This window comes from Arvicola amphibius, chromosome 3, assembly GCF_903992535.2.
Source record: "Arvicola amphibius chromosome 3, mArvAmp1.2, whole genome shotgun sequence".
In the NCBI taxonomy this organism is placed as follows: domain Eukaryota; kingdom Metazoa; phylum Chordata; class Mammalia; order Rodentia; family Cricetidae; genus Arvicola; species Arvicola amphibius.
In genome coordinates, this window is record NC_052049.1 from 140,327,101 (window position 1) to 140,344,434 (window position 17,334).

General features: G+C 46.7%; 1 protein-coding gene across 2 annotated transcripts in view; it reads right to left on the bottom strand.

The window, feature by feature from the left end:
- Positions 1–17,334, bottom strand: part of Cgnl1 (cingulin like 1) — a 151,119-nt gene that overhangs the window by 97,107 nt on the left and 36,678 nt on the right. The window contains exons 2-4 of one of the 2 annotated variants that reach the window (XM_038321669.1): positions 6,161–7,756; positions 5,178–5,272; positions 3,423–3,525 (exon numbers count right to left, since the gene is read on the bottom strand). In XM_038321669.1, the coding sequence (XP_038177597.1) occupies positions 3,423–3,525; positions 5,178–5,272; positions 6,161–7,741 (1,779 nt within the window). In that variant the 5' untranslated portion in view covers positions 7,742–7,756. Of the gene's footprint in view, positions 1–3,422; positions 3,529–5,177; positions 5,273–6,160; positions 7,757–17,334 lie in introns of both variants that reach the window. The other variant, XM_038321668.1, reaches the window with a different exon arrangement.

The window sequence follows — 17,334 nt, forward strand, 5'->3', positions numbered from 1 at the left end:
TGCTCCCAATTGTCAAGTGGGCTTTCCTGTCCCACCCTCAGCCTAGGCCTGTCAGCAGGTGCAAATAAATACATTTGGGTCAAACGGGCTTTCTCCTTGCAGCCGCTGAGTTCCCACCGAGAAGAGGGGCCAGATTAAACAGTCCGTCAGGAGGTATGGCGTCTGATCTGAGTGCCACTATCAAGGGCTCTTGTTTCTTTTCTACCGTGGAAGTGATAACGGGATGAAGCTCTCAAGAGGACTTGGCTAAAGTCCTACAGCTAAGTGGTGAGGCGAAGCGATAAAAGCAGAAATCTAAGCTATAAGAGGCAGAGTCAAGGCTCACAAGTCGCTGGTCCAGGTGTGGGCTGCGTATCGTAAACCTAGAAGAGGCAGGCACTTCTCACGGACGGCGGGACAGACAAGAGCACCACGGCAAAAGCACAGGAGTGCGGGTTTTCCAGTGGAATGAAGGCAGTCCCTCTCCGAGCCTAAGTCTAACTCAGCAGGACAGATCACATACAAAAGAGGGAAAGAGGAAGGAAGGGAGAGAGGTAACAGGAGACAAAACAGGGAGGAGAAACAAAAGAAAAACAAAAACAAAACTCTATCTGCTTTGCAGTTCCCAAGATGGTCTCGGTCCATAACGAAAACATTCTAACTTTCTCCCCTAGGGAATCACTCAACATCCTCCCCAAAGATAAAACTCCAAATTTTTGCCAGCAAAGGATCAGATTCAGAACGTAAGAAGGAGAGAGGGGGACAACTGTGTGTGCCAGAGATCTCACCCTGTCTTCCTCGAACCAGCAGGGCTTCTTAACTGCTCTCTCTCTAATCTTACCTCTCTCTGAAAGCAGCAAAAGGAATGAGCTTTTGCAATACAACAGCATTTGTGTCTGTTGGAGAGCACTTGCCAGGGATGCATGATGCCCTGGGTTCCAACAAATGGCATACCAGTAATCCCAGCACTCGTGAGCTGGAGGCAGAAAATCACGAGCTCAAGGCCAGCTTTAGCTACATGAGATCCTGTCTTTAAAAAAAATAAAAACGTCTTTTCTGGTAGCCTAGAAGGGAACATCCTATCTAGCTCTCCCCACATCCTGGTTTGGGGTAGCAACTATATAAAATTACTTCAAGAAACAAACACAGCAAAGTCACAATTCTTAATATTGCCTGTGCCATTCTTCCAACCTAGACTGCCCTGCCTCCCTGCCTCCTTCACAAAGAACGCTTTGACCTTAGACATCTTATTTGCAGAAGGGACATGCTGACTTCCTCAGTTCCGGCTGACTGCTCCAAGCCCATAATCCATAATGACAATCTTAATATCAAGTCCAAAAGCTGTGTCCTCCCCAGAGCATGCAAGTAAATAAAAGGCAAGAGGAGTAGTTGTGATTTAAATTTAAAGCTTTATCAAAAAATATTAATGTTAATAAATAAGAGAGATTCAATACAGGTACACTCTAAAGGCACAGGCAGACAGATCCGTGAGTTTGCAGTCAGCCTGGTCTACATGGTGAGAGATTCAATACCGGTACACTCAAGAAGCACAGGCAGACAGATCTGTGAGTTTGCAGTCAGCCTGGTCTACATGGTGAGAGATTTGATACTAGTACACTCTAAAGGCACAGGCAGACAGATCCGTGAGTTTGCGGTCAGCCTGGTCTACATGGTGAGACCCTGTCTCCAAACAAGAACTATCAGAGAGGAGGATTGGTGTGAAAAACAACATTTTATATATATATATATATATATATATATATATATATATATATATATATATGTATATATGTATGTATGTATAAATATATATATGCGTATATGATATTGCCAACAGTTTTTTTAATGGAAAGAAGAATTAGGTACAGCTCCTGAAAGCTGTGTATAGCAAATTGTAGTTTTAAGTTCCCAAGTCAGAATCATGGTCCTGTATTACTCACACACACACACACACACACACACACACACGTAAACACGCATACACACACACCCTCCACTACAACCCTCACTCACAGCACAGTCACGGGCATGTTGAATGCTTGCACACATGTGCACACTTGCACACACACCCTCCACCACAGCCTTCACACTCACAGCACAGTCACAGGCATGTTGAATGCTTGCACACATGTGCACACTTGCACACACACCCTCCACCACAGCCTTCACACTCACAGCACAGTCACGGGCATGTTGAATGCTTGCACACATGTGCACACTTGCACACACACCCTCCACCACAGCCTTCACACTCACAGCACAGTCACGGGCATGTTGAATGCTTGCACACATGTGCACACTTGCACACACACTCTTCACCACAGCCTGCACACTCACAGCACAGTCATGGACATGTTGAGTGTTTGCACACATGTGCACATTTGCACACATACCCTCCACCACAGCCTGCACACTCACAGCACAGTCATGGACATGTTGAGTGTTTGCACACATGTGCACATTTGCACACATACCCTCCACCACAGCCTGCACACTCATAGCTTTGTCACAGGCATGCTGAGTGCTTGCACACATGTGCACACTTGCACACACACCTGCCGCCACAGCCTTCACACTCACAGCAGTTATGGGCATGTTGAGTACTTGCACACATGTACACACTTGCACACACACCCTCCACCACAGCCTGCACACTCACAGCAGTTATGGGCATGTTGAGTGCTTGCACACATGTGCACACTTGCACACACACCTGCCGCCACAGCCTTCACACTCACAGCAGTTATGGGCATGTTGAGTACTTGCACACATGTACACACTTGCACACACACCCTCCACCACAGCCTTCACACTCACAGCAGTTATGGGCATGTTGAGTACTTGCACACATGTGCACACTTGCACACACACCTGCCGCCACAGCCTGCACACTCATAGCTTTAATCACAGGCATGCTGAGTGTTAGAACTCTTCTAGCTGATCATTCAGCTGACTCCTAATGTTCTCTATGTTTCTTAAGCAGGTCATGACTCCTCCAAGACGGTTGGCTCTAAAAGTATTTCAGATTTGGGGTTATTATTTTGGGATTGGAATATCTGCATGGATATAGGGAGATATTTTATCAACACAAGTAGAAATGCAAAATTCATTTAAACGGCATAAATTTCTAGTACACAGAGCCCAGAGTTGATTTGATACAATGATTTTTAACGACTTTCTCAAGAAAAGAAGTTTGTGCTCGTGTCCCTGCGTGTAGTCAGGTGTTGAATTTTCCACACAAACGTGTCAACACTAAAAAAGTTTGGGGTTTTAGGGTATTTGGGAATAGGATGTTTAACCTGTGTTTACCGTCAGACTGGCCATCTGAGGCACTACTTGCTCCTTGAGGGGACATCCCACTTTCTGCTGTCAACTAAAGAAACCGGTCTCTCTCCATGGTTCTCGGTAAACACACTCTACAGGACACAAAAACTACAACTTACTTGGTTATTTCCTTGTGCACTCCCTGCTGCTCGAGACTTTAAAGTCTGGATTTTCTCAAAGACCAGGTTGACTTTCCTTTTGGTGGCATCCTCATTGTCTGTGCTTCTGGAAAACAGCAGCGGAGAAAACATTCAGGGACGAAGCCATCATGAGAAACTGCGAGTGGTCTGAGGGAATTAAGGCTACAGAAAAACCAGGGTTTGATGGGCAGGATGGAAGGACATCACCACTCAGTTTCAGACAGAGATGTCCATTCCCAAATATCTGAGCATGACAGACGTACCATCTAAATCAAGCAGGCTGAAAATACGGTAAGCTGTTGCTTGACTCAGTGCTCATATTTGTCCCAAAGGGAATTAAACACACACACACACGTGCTTGTAAGTCTCGACCTAGAAAGATGTTCGAGGATTTTTAACTTATGGCCTCTGTTTAAGAAAAAGCAGCCCTGGTGCCAAGACCATCCAACAGCAGCCCTTTGTGTGTGCTTGCACGGTTAAACATATCATCTTACCACACCCCCGGCAATTAAGGGATTTAAAAGAAAATTCCTCAAACAGGCACCTACTATTAACTTCGGTCTTACCTGTCTCTCAATGAGTCAAGTGAGAAAGGAAAGAAAGGGGGAAGGTGGGAGCAGAGGGAGAGAGAGAAAGGTCAGAGAAGGGGAAGGAGAGGAAAAGGAGAGAGGGGAATGGGGGAGAGGAAGGAAAAGAAAGAATTTTAAAAACCACAATCTTCTACCTTAATTTTACAGGGTGAAGCCCTTCACGGGCAGTATTAAAAACTCTGGGTTGTATTTTGAACCCCCTTTGCCAGCTCTGTAGGGCTGACAAGTCAATCATAAATCACAGCACACCGACACCCAGTGTTGACAGCCGCACGTCTCAGGTGGCTGACTTTTATTCACGTCTAACTTGGAAGCCTCTGCTTTCTTCTAACCATTCCATAAGAGGCTGGGACAGAAACTTCAGATTCCTGCTCCAGAACTGCCGCATGGTTGGCACGGAGGCAAAGAACCCAAGTGGTTGGAACTGAGTTTCCAAGCTGGGCAGGACAAACGTGGCTCTCAGGTGCCTCCCGCATGCTTGACCATCGTGGAAGCCTGGGCTTGGGCCAGGCCTCTCTCTCAGAGAAAGGAGGAGCTTCTGACCGGAAGACCTCCCCATCCCTGACCTTGTTCTGATGCGGTAACGGTCTTTTTTAAAACACTGATTTAAGGCAGGGGAGACAGCATAGTGAGTGAAAGGCTGAGTGTGGATCCCAGAACACACAAAAGCCGGGCACAGTGGCACACAACAATAGCCCCAGGGTATGGAGACAGCGACAGGCAGAACAGGGGCTTGCTGATGAGCCAGGCTAGCTGAGAAGTGGGAGTTCCAGTTTAGTGAGAGATCTTGTCTCAAAAAAAAAAAAAAAAAAAAAGAAGGTGGAGCGTGATAGAGAAGGATACCTGGCTTTGACCTCTGACCCCCCACATGAGCATGGATGTCAAGTACACCTGTATACACATGCGCACATATATGTATTTCTCCTGGACACATGTATACCCAAATATAAACTCTATGTGTTTTTAACTGACTTGCAAAGAATGTCCTTCCCTACCCACTGTACCTAGTTGGCAACTGCATCCAGAGACGAACACTCAGCTGGCTCAGGTAGAACAGGAAAGAAAAGTTAAATACAAAGCCTCAGCTAAAAGTCAAGAGTCCCACCAGAAATGGCAAAGACTTTGTTCCTTAAGGACCACGCACCCTTCTTTGAGGTAATTGTAAAGAATCTGCTTGGCCGTCTCCTCATTGGTTTGTTGCGTGAGCTCCTGCTGGCCCTTTAAGAGATCGGGCGTGGCCTGGAACACAATGAAGTGTGTTATTAGACCAAGACGGTGACACTCCCAGGAGGATGGTGACAACCCCGAAGCTGAGGCTGCTAGCACACTCCTTTCCAAAATCAATTCGTCTGGCCATCCATAAGCTCTGGACCCTCGGACAAGTGTCTTCTCATCCCCCTGCGCTTTCTCAGTGGTACATGAAGGTTAACAGCAAGGCTTCGCACAGCTGGTGCAATGCGATCACAGCATAACACCTTATCATTGTTTTTATGACTGTTATGATTGTTTTTAACTGTGACCATCAAAACACTCCATGTGCCACTTAGACGCTATCACTTTGCAATTAACCTAAGTGAAGGTTAACCCAGTTTCTCAGACCAGAAACCAACTTAGCCATAACCCAATTTCAGGAATAAGAGTATACGGATGCAAACCTAACCTCCGAATCTGTGTGCTGACACTCGTCCTGTAGGGCGTGCAGACTTCACTCCCGTGAAGAGAAATGGAGACTCTCTGTCGTGTACTATTTGACAGGGAAGTTTACGGGAGCTGGGAGCACAATTCCAGCACCCATGAAAACGTGAGGCACTGCACACACCCATCATCCCAGCACTGGGGAGGTGGAGACAAGGAGCACACAGCTGATATGGCTCCATCAGTGAGCTCCGGGTCCGGGGAAGAGACCCCATCTCAAAAAGTAAGGTAGAGAGCAACAGAGGAAGCCACTGGATGGCAGCCCATGGCCCCCACACAAAAATGCACTGGGCACCTACATGCACCTATATGCAAACATGCACTTTCACACACCAAATCACCAAACGTGCCGTTACAGATTCAAGACATAGGACACTCATTCCTAGGGTGCATTGCTCAGGCCACTTTGAAAAGGAAAAACACAAGTGTTACCTGCGTATTAGAGCCGGAAGGAAATGTCTTCACGGAAATTTTCTTGGCACCAGAATCAGGTGTGGCAGCCACAGCCCGGTTCTGTAACATCAACGTGGCGGTGGCTATTTTGATTTCTTCCTCTTTTTTATTCTGTGCTGGAAGGGAGCTTTCCTGGCTTCCTTTGTTCAGAACTTTCCCATCTTTGTTCTGCAGGGGAGCCTTGGGGTGGGCACCCTGGGTGGCACCCTGCAGTTTTGCAAGGGTGCAGCTTGGACTGTGTTTCCCACGCTGCTCCGGGGCCTGCGACCTCTGTGGAAAAACCTGGGATGGCCGGAGGAGGTGTTCGCTAGACTTGCCCAGGTTCCTGCTGAACTCTGTGAGGTATTCTGTATTTCCCTGGAGACCAAACGGAAATGCGCTATCTACGCTTCGAGATCTTTTCCTGTCCTCCGGATTGATCCTGTTTCTCTTCCCAGACCTTCCTCTTCTCTGATGCCCAGGCTTTTGGTCAAATTTTTCAATTAACTGGTCCACACCAGGAATAGAGCAGGTGTCGATATCCCGGCCAGTCCCTGGCAAGAAGGGGATATACCTTCGGTTTTCATGGCGGTTGACATTGTCAGCATGGATGGCACATTCCTGATCATCAAGTAAAAATCTGTACAAGGAAGTGGCTGAGGTGGGAGTTGTGGATGACGAAGATGACCTCCGTGACCGAGCTCCATCCAGGATGGGTCCTGCGGAATCTTGTCGCCGGAAGGGTAGTACATCTGGCCTACTTTTCTTGGTTTCAGAGTAGACCTGTGGGCTGGGGGCAGTTGGTGATTTCCGCCGAGGGGAAAGGGCCTCCTCTACCTCTCCTCTCCCCTCCTTGGCGCACCTCTGAACATTCACGCACACTGATGTCTGCTTTTGAGGGTCTTCTATGACCACAGAGCTGCAGAGACGAATTGCTGTTGTGTTGGTTTTGGCTAGATCTTCCAAAGTAGGGCTGTTGGGCTGGGAACCACAAGGTTTGGGAAAGCAATTCCGAGGCTTCTTGTAGTTGGTCCCTTCCTCTGGTGCGTTTCTCAGCCAGGGGCTCTCTGGAGGATGATGCTTTTTTGAGTTTGCCTCATTCTTTTCAGGGTCATAGGGTTGCAGGAGCTCCGGGTGCTTCTGAAAGTTGAGCACATGGGGTAGTTTTGTGGGTCCATCTTTGCGTTCTACAACTCCATTCCTGCCCTCATGGAGGGAAGCCTGCTTCTGGTTTCTTATGGGGCTGGTTGGCAGGTATGGGTTTTCTGGAAGCCGCAGCTCCTCCGGACTGTTCTCCTTCAACACGCTCCCGTTGCTTGGATGTAAGGACAGATTATTTATCATTGAAGATGAAAACGCTGGCCCGTTCTCTGGAAAAGGTGTACCCGCTAGACACCGTTCAGTGTTATTCAGGACTATGTAGGGGTGGCCATCAATTCCCTGGACCCTGATACTGACACCGTAGGAGCCTGCCTTTGAGGGCTGGGAGTTCCTTGGCTTCGGGGCATCATCACTGGCGAGTCTCAGGTGGACCCCATATTCCTGCTGAACGTGTTGGTATTCACCAAAATACAGCTCCATGGCTCACTGTCCCGGCTGGCAGGAGGAAATAGGACATTGGGTTAGAATCACATCTGTTTAAGCAAAGGTGAGGATACTAGGAGGGGGAAATGTCAGGGTTCAAAGCCAGCTGGACATGCTAAACAGCAAAGGGACTCCAGAACCCATGGCTGAGTACTGTGCTTCCCGCACTCCTTTCTGGATGTCCTTGAGCCCATGTGGTGGCTGATTTGCCAACACTGGCTGCAGTCCTAGCCTGAGGGCAGTCTCTGGTGTAATGACCTGGCCTCTAGCATAGCCCCGCTCTGGTTTCCAGCTATTCTGGTCAATTTTTTTTTTCTCCCTTAGTAGGTTTCCTCACACTTTGTGCTATTTATTTTTAACCAAGAGAGTGTTCTGGCTGCCAGCAATTAAGAATGAGGTACTTTTCCATGAAAACTAAGGCTTACCTTTAGTCTTCCCTTCCTCTGCCAATTTCCCTCCCGAAACACTATCAGCCTTTTTTTTTTTTTTTTTTTAGTACACATCTGGCTTTAAAATCTTTCACATTTATTTATTTCGTATATGTGTGTGTGTGTGTGTGTGTGTGTGTATACATGTGTGTAGATGCATGTATGCCACAGTAAGCACATGACCAGAAGACAACACGCAGGAATCAGTTCTCAGCTTCTACTATTATACCCCAAAATTCGAACTCGGGTCATCAGGCTTTACAGCAAGCACCCTCACCAACTGAGCAATCTAGCTGTCTGCCCCTATTACTTTTTTTTCTTGAGACAAAGTCTCATGTATCCCCAGCTAAATCAAACTTGCTATGTAGCCAAGAATGACCTTCAACTCTGATCCCCCTGCCTCCACTTCCTGAGCTCTCAGATTGTGAGGTTTGTCACCATGCCTGGTTTACACAGTGCTGGCAAGCAAACCCAGGACTTCATGCATGCTAAGCAAGTTCTTTAGCAACTGGGCTATACCCCAGTTTCCCTAGCTTTGAGATCTTTAATACTAGCCAAATACAAGGTTTAAGACATGTCTCACTCCAAGGAACCGTTTGTGAAATTAACAATGAGAATAAATGATGAAGTTTTAAAAAAAGAAATTTTTCATATCAAAAGTTCACCTGGCATATTCATCTGAAAAGTGTTCCTGGGGCTACAGGGTTGGAGTTCAGAGGTTGTGAAGAGGGGGAAAGAAGGGAGAGATAAGACTCAAAAACTCAAAATCTTTATTTTTTTGATGGGTCCTAATACCTCACAAAGAATCACTGCCTTTAGGAGACCCACTTCCTAAATATAACCCCAGCAGCACAGGCACTGAGAGAAACAATTAATAAATGGGACCTCCTGAAACTGAAAAGCTTCTGTAAAGCAAAAGACATGGCCAACAAGACAAAACGACAGCCTACAGAATGGGAGAAGATCTTCACTAACCCCACATCGGACAGAGGTCTGATCTCCAAAATATACAAAGAACTCAGAAATTGGTAATCAAAAGAACAAATAACCCAATAAGAAAATGGAGTACAGACCTAAACAGAGAACTCTCAACAGAGGAATCTAAAATGGCTGAAAGACACTTAAGGAAATGTTCAACATCCCTAGTCATCAGAGAAATGCAAATCAAAACAACTCTGAGATTTCATCTTACACCTGTAAGAATGGCCAAGATCAAAAACACTGATGAAAGCTTATGCTGGAGAGAATGTGGGGTAAAGGGAACACTTCTGCATTGCTGGTGGGAATGCAAGCTGGTACAGCCTCTTTTGAGATCAGTATGGCAATTTCTCAGAAAATTAGGAAACAACCTTCCTCAAGATCAAGTAATACCACTTTTGGGTATATATCCAAAGGATGCTCAACTGTGCCACAAGGACATGTGTTCAACTATGTTCATAACAGCTTTGTTTGTCATAGCCAGAATCTGGAAAGAACCTAAATGCCCCTTGGCCGAAGAATGGATAAGGAAAATGTGGTACATTTACACAATGGAGTACTACACAACACACACACACACACACACACACACACCAAAAAAGCCAACAATATCTTGAAATTTGCAGGCAAATGGATAGAGTTAGAAAACATCATTTTGAGTGAGGTAACCCAGACCCACAAAGACAATTATCATATGTACTCACTCATAAATGATTTTTAAACATAAAGCAAAGAAAACCAGTCTACAAATCACAATCCCAGAGAACCTAGACGAGTGTAATTGTCTGTCCTGTCTCTTTAAGAGACAAGCCCAGCCCACTTCCTCCCTGATATGAGAAAGATCTAAGGAAGATCTAAGGCAGGTAGATCTTCCTTCCTGCTTGCAGCCTGAGTCTCTTCTTTTTCCATCTCTCCCCCAAAGAGGCACCTTCTCCCCACTTCTCCCCTTCCCCCTTCCCCCCTTCCCCCCTCTCTCACTTTCTCTCTCACCTCTTCTCTCCTTCTCCCTCTTCCCTTCTATAACCCACTAAATAAATATCCAACCTCACTCTGCATGGCATGCCTATCTGTCTGTCTCTTGCCCACCACATGGTTCCCTGCCCAGGACCAGCCACCCTCAGAGACCTGCAGCGTGGTCTCGTGACATGCCCATCTGTTTGTCTCTCCTTATGGCCTGCTGCAGCCTCTCGGGGAACTGCACTATCTCTACCTGGGACTGGCTGTTCACTGCCTGATGCCACATGACCCACTGCCATTGCTGGGGACCTGCAGCATTTCTGCCACTGCAGCCGCTGGGGATCCTGTAGCATTTTAATTAATCCATTACAATGAGGACTCTAAGAAAGACATACATGAATCTAATCTACATGGGAAAGAAAAAGACAAGATCTCCTGAGTAAATTGGGAGCATGGGGACCTTGGAAGAGGGTTAAAGGGAAGTGGGAGGGGCAGAGGAAAATGTAGAGCTCACTAAAAATCAATAATATATATACACACACACGCGCGCATGCGTGCATGTGTGTGTGTGTGTGTGTGTGTGTGTGTGTATGTATTCAAAATAGAAAGAAAAAAGAAAAAACAATAAATAGAAATACATACTGGAATAAAGACCAAAAATATTTAATAAGTGGTAAATTAAGAAAAAAAAAAAAAGAATCGCTGCCTCCTCCTGTGCCGGGTATGGCTAACCATGCCGGATGCCTGCAGAACTGACCTGAAACAGGACAAGCACCATGCCTACTGCAGAGTGCCCCAAACAAAAACCACCCCAAGAAACTGCAGCAGCCACAGAGACCCCCAAGAGTCCTGCAACTGCCCTTCCCAGAGTCTTCTTGAGTCTTCCTTTCTATTCTGCAGTCAGTTCTGGTACTGAATTTCCCAAGAAAGCTGTTTGTTACAAGCAGAGGATCAAGTACATGTGTGCAAAGTTTTGCAAAGGGACATCATTCCCTTATCCAATTGTGCTTCCTTCTATATTCAGTTTGTGCCATGGAAATATACGTGAATATTCTAGTTGCTTCTTAAAAAAAATAATTAGTTCTTGAAGCTGGAGAGATATCTGAGTGATGAAGGACCTGTACAACTCTCACAGAGAACCTGAGATCCAATCCCAGCAACCCTGTGGGTGGGCTCATGACCACCTGTAACTCTTGCTGGAGCAGGTCTCACACCCTCTTCTGGACTCTGAGAAAACTGCACTCACATGTATGCGAACACATGCGCATGCCTCTTCCTGAGAAAAACCAACTCTCTGGCCACCCCAGCTACAAGGGAAGGATGGAAAATGAAGTCTTTCAAACTGAGCACTGTCAATGCATTGCTGGGCTGCACAGGCATGTCTACTGGCGTCGGAAGACCACTGGAGGGCACAGGAGAAGTCAGTCCCCCTCAGTCCGTACACCACTAGTTCCAGGCCCATTTGCTCTCCCTGATGCTGCTGCAGTCTTGCAGAGGTGCAGGGAGAAGCCAGTCCCATCTCCAGGGTTCTGAGAACCTGAGGGCTGTCCACTCCAGTTCTCCAAGTCCTTAAGTGAGTCCCTGGATTTTGGTCCTTTTCCCCCCACTCCTTCAGTTGTCCAGGGCTGCATCTCACATGGCATGGTGCTGCAGGCTCACGGCGCTTCATTCTGCTAGTACAGTGACTAGGATCAAACTCGGGTCATCATGCTTGACAGCAAGTAACTACCTATAGAGCCATCTTGCCAGCTCTGGCTTGATAATTTTAGTGATAATTGACCATTTCAAAATTAGTACTATATGCTAATTACACACAGCAGGCCTCTTTATAACGTTCTCATGCACACATGTTTTCCCATATTCACCCTTATTACCCTCGGATGTCTCCCTGACCCTGAAGCCAGTACTCATCCTCTTCCGTGTGTGTGTGTGTGTGTGTGTGTGTGTGTGTGTGTGTGTGTGTGTGTCCCAATGGTGGGCTGGGAATGGGGAGGACAGGAAGACAGTATTCTAATGACAGGTGATCTTGACTTGGATGATGGACAGTACCAAACTCACTGGTCACATCTTGACCCTCTTTCTCAGCAGCATCATGGGATTCTCTGTTTTTAAAAGTCCATTACAGATCTTTTGTGAGCAGTGCTGGGGACCAAACCCAGGGCCTACCAGGTGCTAAGTCAACACTTGACACTGAGGATACTTCAGCCCTGGGTTTTTTTTTAAGAGCCTTTATATAAACAAAGCCATCCACTGGGGCTCTTTTGTGTGTTCTGTTTACTAACTGGAGTTTCTTTTTATTCACCAGTAATCTCTCCTTATGCTGACTTTTCAATGGAAATATTTCTTCTGATATTTATTAATGAGAAGTTCAACTAAGGTTTTAAGAGTCCTTTGCCACAGTTACTACACTTAACACTAATTATATTACAGTCTTTGAGTATGGCCACCGTGGTTTATTCTAATCCCAGCTCCAGGCTGGTGAAGCAATCCACATAATCTGAATTTCATGAACCAGCCACAATTCACATTTCCTTGACAACAAACCTCAACGTGATATTTTATCAAAATGACATTTCTCAGCTGAGTGCCTTAAACAAATGTGGATTTCCTATCCAATCAAAGCATAAACACTGAATTAATGAATGAATCTGAGAGCAGCCGTTCTCCACTTCAGGGCACCGGGCCTGTTGTAAGATCCTAGCACACATCACAGACACATTTGATCTATCAGGCAGTCCCACCAAGGGCTTACATAATTTGGCAGTGGATGCTGATCAATTGCCAGAATGCAACATTGTAGCACTTTGGCAATAAAAGTGGTGTTTTGGAGTGGAAATAAGGCTCTCTGAAAAGGCTGCTAAGTGATGGTAATTGCTTTAGTGAGTGAGCTCAATGGGTATGTATGTGGGAACAAAGACTCAACTCTCGGCAGAGCACAAAAACCATGCCAGACGGAGACGTGTCCTCTCTCTGGGCCATCACACATGATCAGGGAGCATGATTAGTCACGTAAAGCTGGTGTGTGTCCCTGCTTCTCCTCTCTAACTCCCAGTGGCCTTGCCAGGCACACCAGAGGACATCCTGGCTCTCGTCAATCTTATTGCAGCTTCCTTTCCTGCCGCAGTGATGCCCAAGCGTTCAGCGTGGTGCCTGCCATCAGGGTTCAGGGGACTCGTTTGATTTGGGTGGATAATCACGCTTTGCCATACGAGTTATTTAAAATAGCAACAAGGAGGGAGGTGGACAAGTGAACCTCCGCACATCTTTGATCAAATCCAGGAAATGAAAAGTGAGCCGTGAGCCAAAAGGGAATTTCCCCTGAGTGTAATGCTGTGGCTGTCTCAGTCAGAGGGAAGCCACTGGCAGGCTAATAAGGAATAAGTTAAAACTTCAAATGGCAACATGGTTACTCCTAAAGGGCAAAGGCATGTCTGAGGGTCCGTGGGAAGGCCAGGATTCTGTGGGGGAATAGGCACACTAGAACCTCCACTTGATATAAGGAAGGCTGAGGGGACGGCTCAATAAGTAAGGTGCCTGTCACACAGCATGAGGACCTGAATGCCACACTCAGAATTCATTAAAACATTAGCTCAGAACATTTAAAAAAAAAAAATCCCAGTGCTGGGGAGGCAGAGGCAAGTGCAGACCTGGAGTGTGCTGGCCAGAATTGGTGAAGCCAGTGAGAGACCCCTGAGGTGAAAAAAAGGTGGGTGGCACCTGAGGAACCATACCCAAGGTTATCCCTAACCTCCATATGTATGCGCGCGCACGCGCGCGCGCGCGCGCGCACACACACACACACACACACAAAACCACCATTACAATTGAAAACTAAGAGTGAGCCACTAGAACTCTAAGATGAACAATGTGCAGAGCTCCGTCCCATGTCCCCAGATCGGAGAGAATGCCACAGCCTTCCCTGAACCAAGCATCGTGTCCCATGGGTACTTCCTGCAAAGACAGGAAGCTGTCAAAAGTTCCATGATTCCCAAGGCAGCTTCCTGGTACCCAGCAAAGTCTTTAAAATTCCCTGGGGACTCCATCTGTAAAATGAAGGTGAGGTCTGAAAAGGAGAACAGAGCTCAAGGGGCTTGAATTTTAAATACTTTAAATTATTTTTCACTTTTGAGTATCTGTGTGTCTCTGTGGGTCTATACACTTGAGGGCAGGTGCCCTTGGACAGCATCAGATCCCCTGGAGCTGGAGTTACAGGAAGGCAGTTATGCCTGATGTGGGTGCCAGGGACAGAACTTGAGTCCTCTGCAGGAGCAGCTCTTAGTAGCTTAGCCACCTCTCAAGCCTTAGCTGTCTCACTTCGGGGTTAGGGGTAGGAATCACTGCATCTTTAGTACTGAGTGCTACAGCTCTCTGTCAAACCAACCTCATTCAAAAGAAATGGCACAAAAGAAGGAAAGAGGCCATGAGAAGGATCCTTTCAACAGGGCTGAAGACCATAGCAACTCAAGCAGGGCTCTCCAGATCAGGGTCACTTGGACAAACCCATACAACATATGATTGGCTATGGTGACTCGAGGATTCCCCTCTGCCCTCAAGATGCCCACTTGCACCTTTCTGCGTGGATGGGTCTCTGGCTGACCTATCTGACTTCTCTATCTTGGCAGCATACAGATGACCTCTCTGTTCGTGGCATTTTTATGTTCCCAAACAAAATTTTAAAATCTAGTGGCTATGTGCTGGAGAGATGGCTCAGTGGTTAGGAGTACGTGTTGCTCTTGTAAAAGAACTGAGTTCGGCTCCCAGCACGTATATGGCTGCTCACAGCTGTCTGTAACTCCAGATCCAAAGAATCCAGTGCCCTCTTTTGGCCTTCATGGCACTGTATGCATGTGGTACATAGGCATGCATGCAGGCAAACACCCAGATACATAAAATAAAATAAATCTTCCTCCAAAAAAGTCTGAGCTGAGAAGAGAATATCCAAGGTCATGTGCCATGCCCGCATTTCCAGTACACACCCACACAGTGAGGCCTCCTGTTTTCAGGCACTGGAAAAACATAGAATTCATGCACAAAATAATACTTAAGGTCTGTTCACATATTGACCCTTGAGATGATTTCTAAAAGCTTCAAAAATAGAACCAAGATGCAGAGAAGCCCAGCAGTGGCCTGGAGACGGGACTCGGTTGGTAGAGTGCTCACTTTATATGAACAGAGGCCTGGGTTTGATCCCCAGCACCACACAAACCCAGAGATGGTGATTCATGCTGTCACCCTAGCATTGGCAGGCGGAGGCAAGAGAATCAAAAGCTGAAGCCCCTGGTTACATAGCAAGTTTGAGGCCAACCTGGGCCATGTGAGACCCATTTTCAAAAACAACAACAAATAAAAAACAGAAGGGGGTGTTGCTGGAGAGAGGGCTCAGCAGCTAAGAGCACTGGCTGCTCTTCCAGAGGACCTGGGTTCAAGTCTCAGGACCCACATGGTGGCTTACAGCCATGTGTAATGGTTAACACTCTCTTTTGGCCTCTAGGCGTGCTCTCTCTCTCTCTCTCTCTCTCTCTCTCTCTCTCTCTCTCTCACACACACACACACACACACACACACACACACACTAAATCTTTTAAAGGGTAAATAAACATTTTTTTTTTTAAACAACAGAAAGACACAGCTGGAAGAGAGAAGGAAGCACACGAGGGATGGGACCTATTTCTAACTCAGGGAACAAAGTCACATCCCAGCTGGGTACACATGTCACCTCCCCAAGTGTCTTCTTATCTCTAAGGTCAGGCTAGCAAGGGAGACTTTATTATAAAAAATGAGAAAGCCAATGATGTAGGTGTGTCTTCTATCTGTTGACTTCATTTGTTAATAAAGAAACTGCCTTGGCCAGCTCTTAGGTGGGTGGAGTAGACAGAACAGGAAGAAGGAAGTGAGGTGGATGGCTCAGTCAGATACCACGCCTCTCCTAAGTTAGTCAGACCGCCATGCCTCTCCTCAGAGAGATGAGAGATGCGATGAAGCCAGCCACCAGGTCAGATGTGCTGAATCTTTCCCGGTAAGACACCATTCATGGTGTTACACAGATTATTAGATATGGGTTAGTCAAGATGTGAGTAAGAGGCTGAAAATAATGGGCCAGGCAGTATTTAAAAGAATACAATTTGTGTGATGTTATTTCAGGGTATAAGCTAGCCGGTGGCCGGGACCTGGGCAGGATGAAAAGCAGGCCTGCCCGCAGCTCCTCACTACAAGCCACGACACGTACAGTGCATGCTAAATGAAAGGGCTCCAATTTGGAAACAAACAACAACAAACCAACATTGTATTTATGGCCACAAGAAGAACACTGGTGTTCATGTTTTTAAATACTTATGAGGCAAGAACTTCCACTCTTGACCATACAACACCAACGTTCTCAAATAATTTATTAACTAATTAAGAAAGCAGAGGGCAGGGACTCTGAGCTTTTATAAACATTGCCGACTGAATAAACGGAGCTCCTCACGGCACCCTGGGCACAGCCAAGGTCGTAGGCAGACAGCAGCTCCTGCCATTGAGGCCTCAATCTCTCATGGGGAGCCCAAGGCAGAAACACAACAAAAGGGTAGAGAAGCACCCCAAATCTCCAAGCCCAAATCTGGCTTCTGAAGCTTCCTCAACACTCAGTGCTACCCGGTCAGGTTAGACACAAAATAAAACCTGCTGGCCAACTCTGGCATACCTAAATCTACACTCAAGACAAACAGCCAAGAAAAAAAAAAATCACTTCCTAAAATTGCATGGAGTCTTCTCAGATTTCTGTCTTGTCCCGAGTAACATGAGGTTAGCTCAGCATGGAGAAGCCATTCAAACACAAACATAGCTTGACTGTGCCTCCCTGAGGACTGCCACTAACCACAGCACCAAGGATCACGAGGGAGGGGACATCCTGCAGATATCTGCTTGTCTACACTATGTGGCCTGACCTGGATTATGGCCTATACTTTCTTTCTTTCCTTCCTTCTCCCTTCCTCCCTCCCTCCCTCCCTCCCTTTTTTCCCTCCTTCCCTCTTTCCCTTCTCTCATTTGGTCTTATGTAGCCCAGGATGGTCTGGAACTCACTCCAAAGCTACTAAGACTGGCCTTGAGTCTCCTGCCTCCACCTTCTGAGTGTTGTGCATCATCAAGAAAGAGTTTACAAGGTGCAGAGGGTGGAACCCGGGGCTTCAGGCACTCCAGGCAAGCTCTATCAACTCAGCTACATCCTCAGCCAGAGACTTCGTCAGC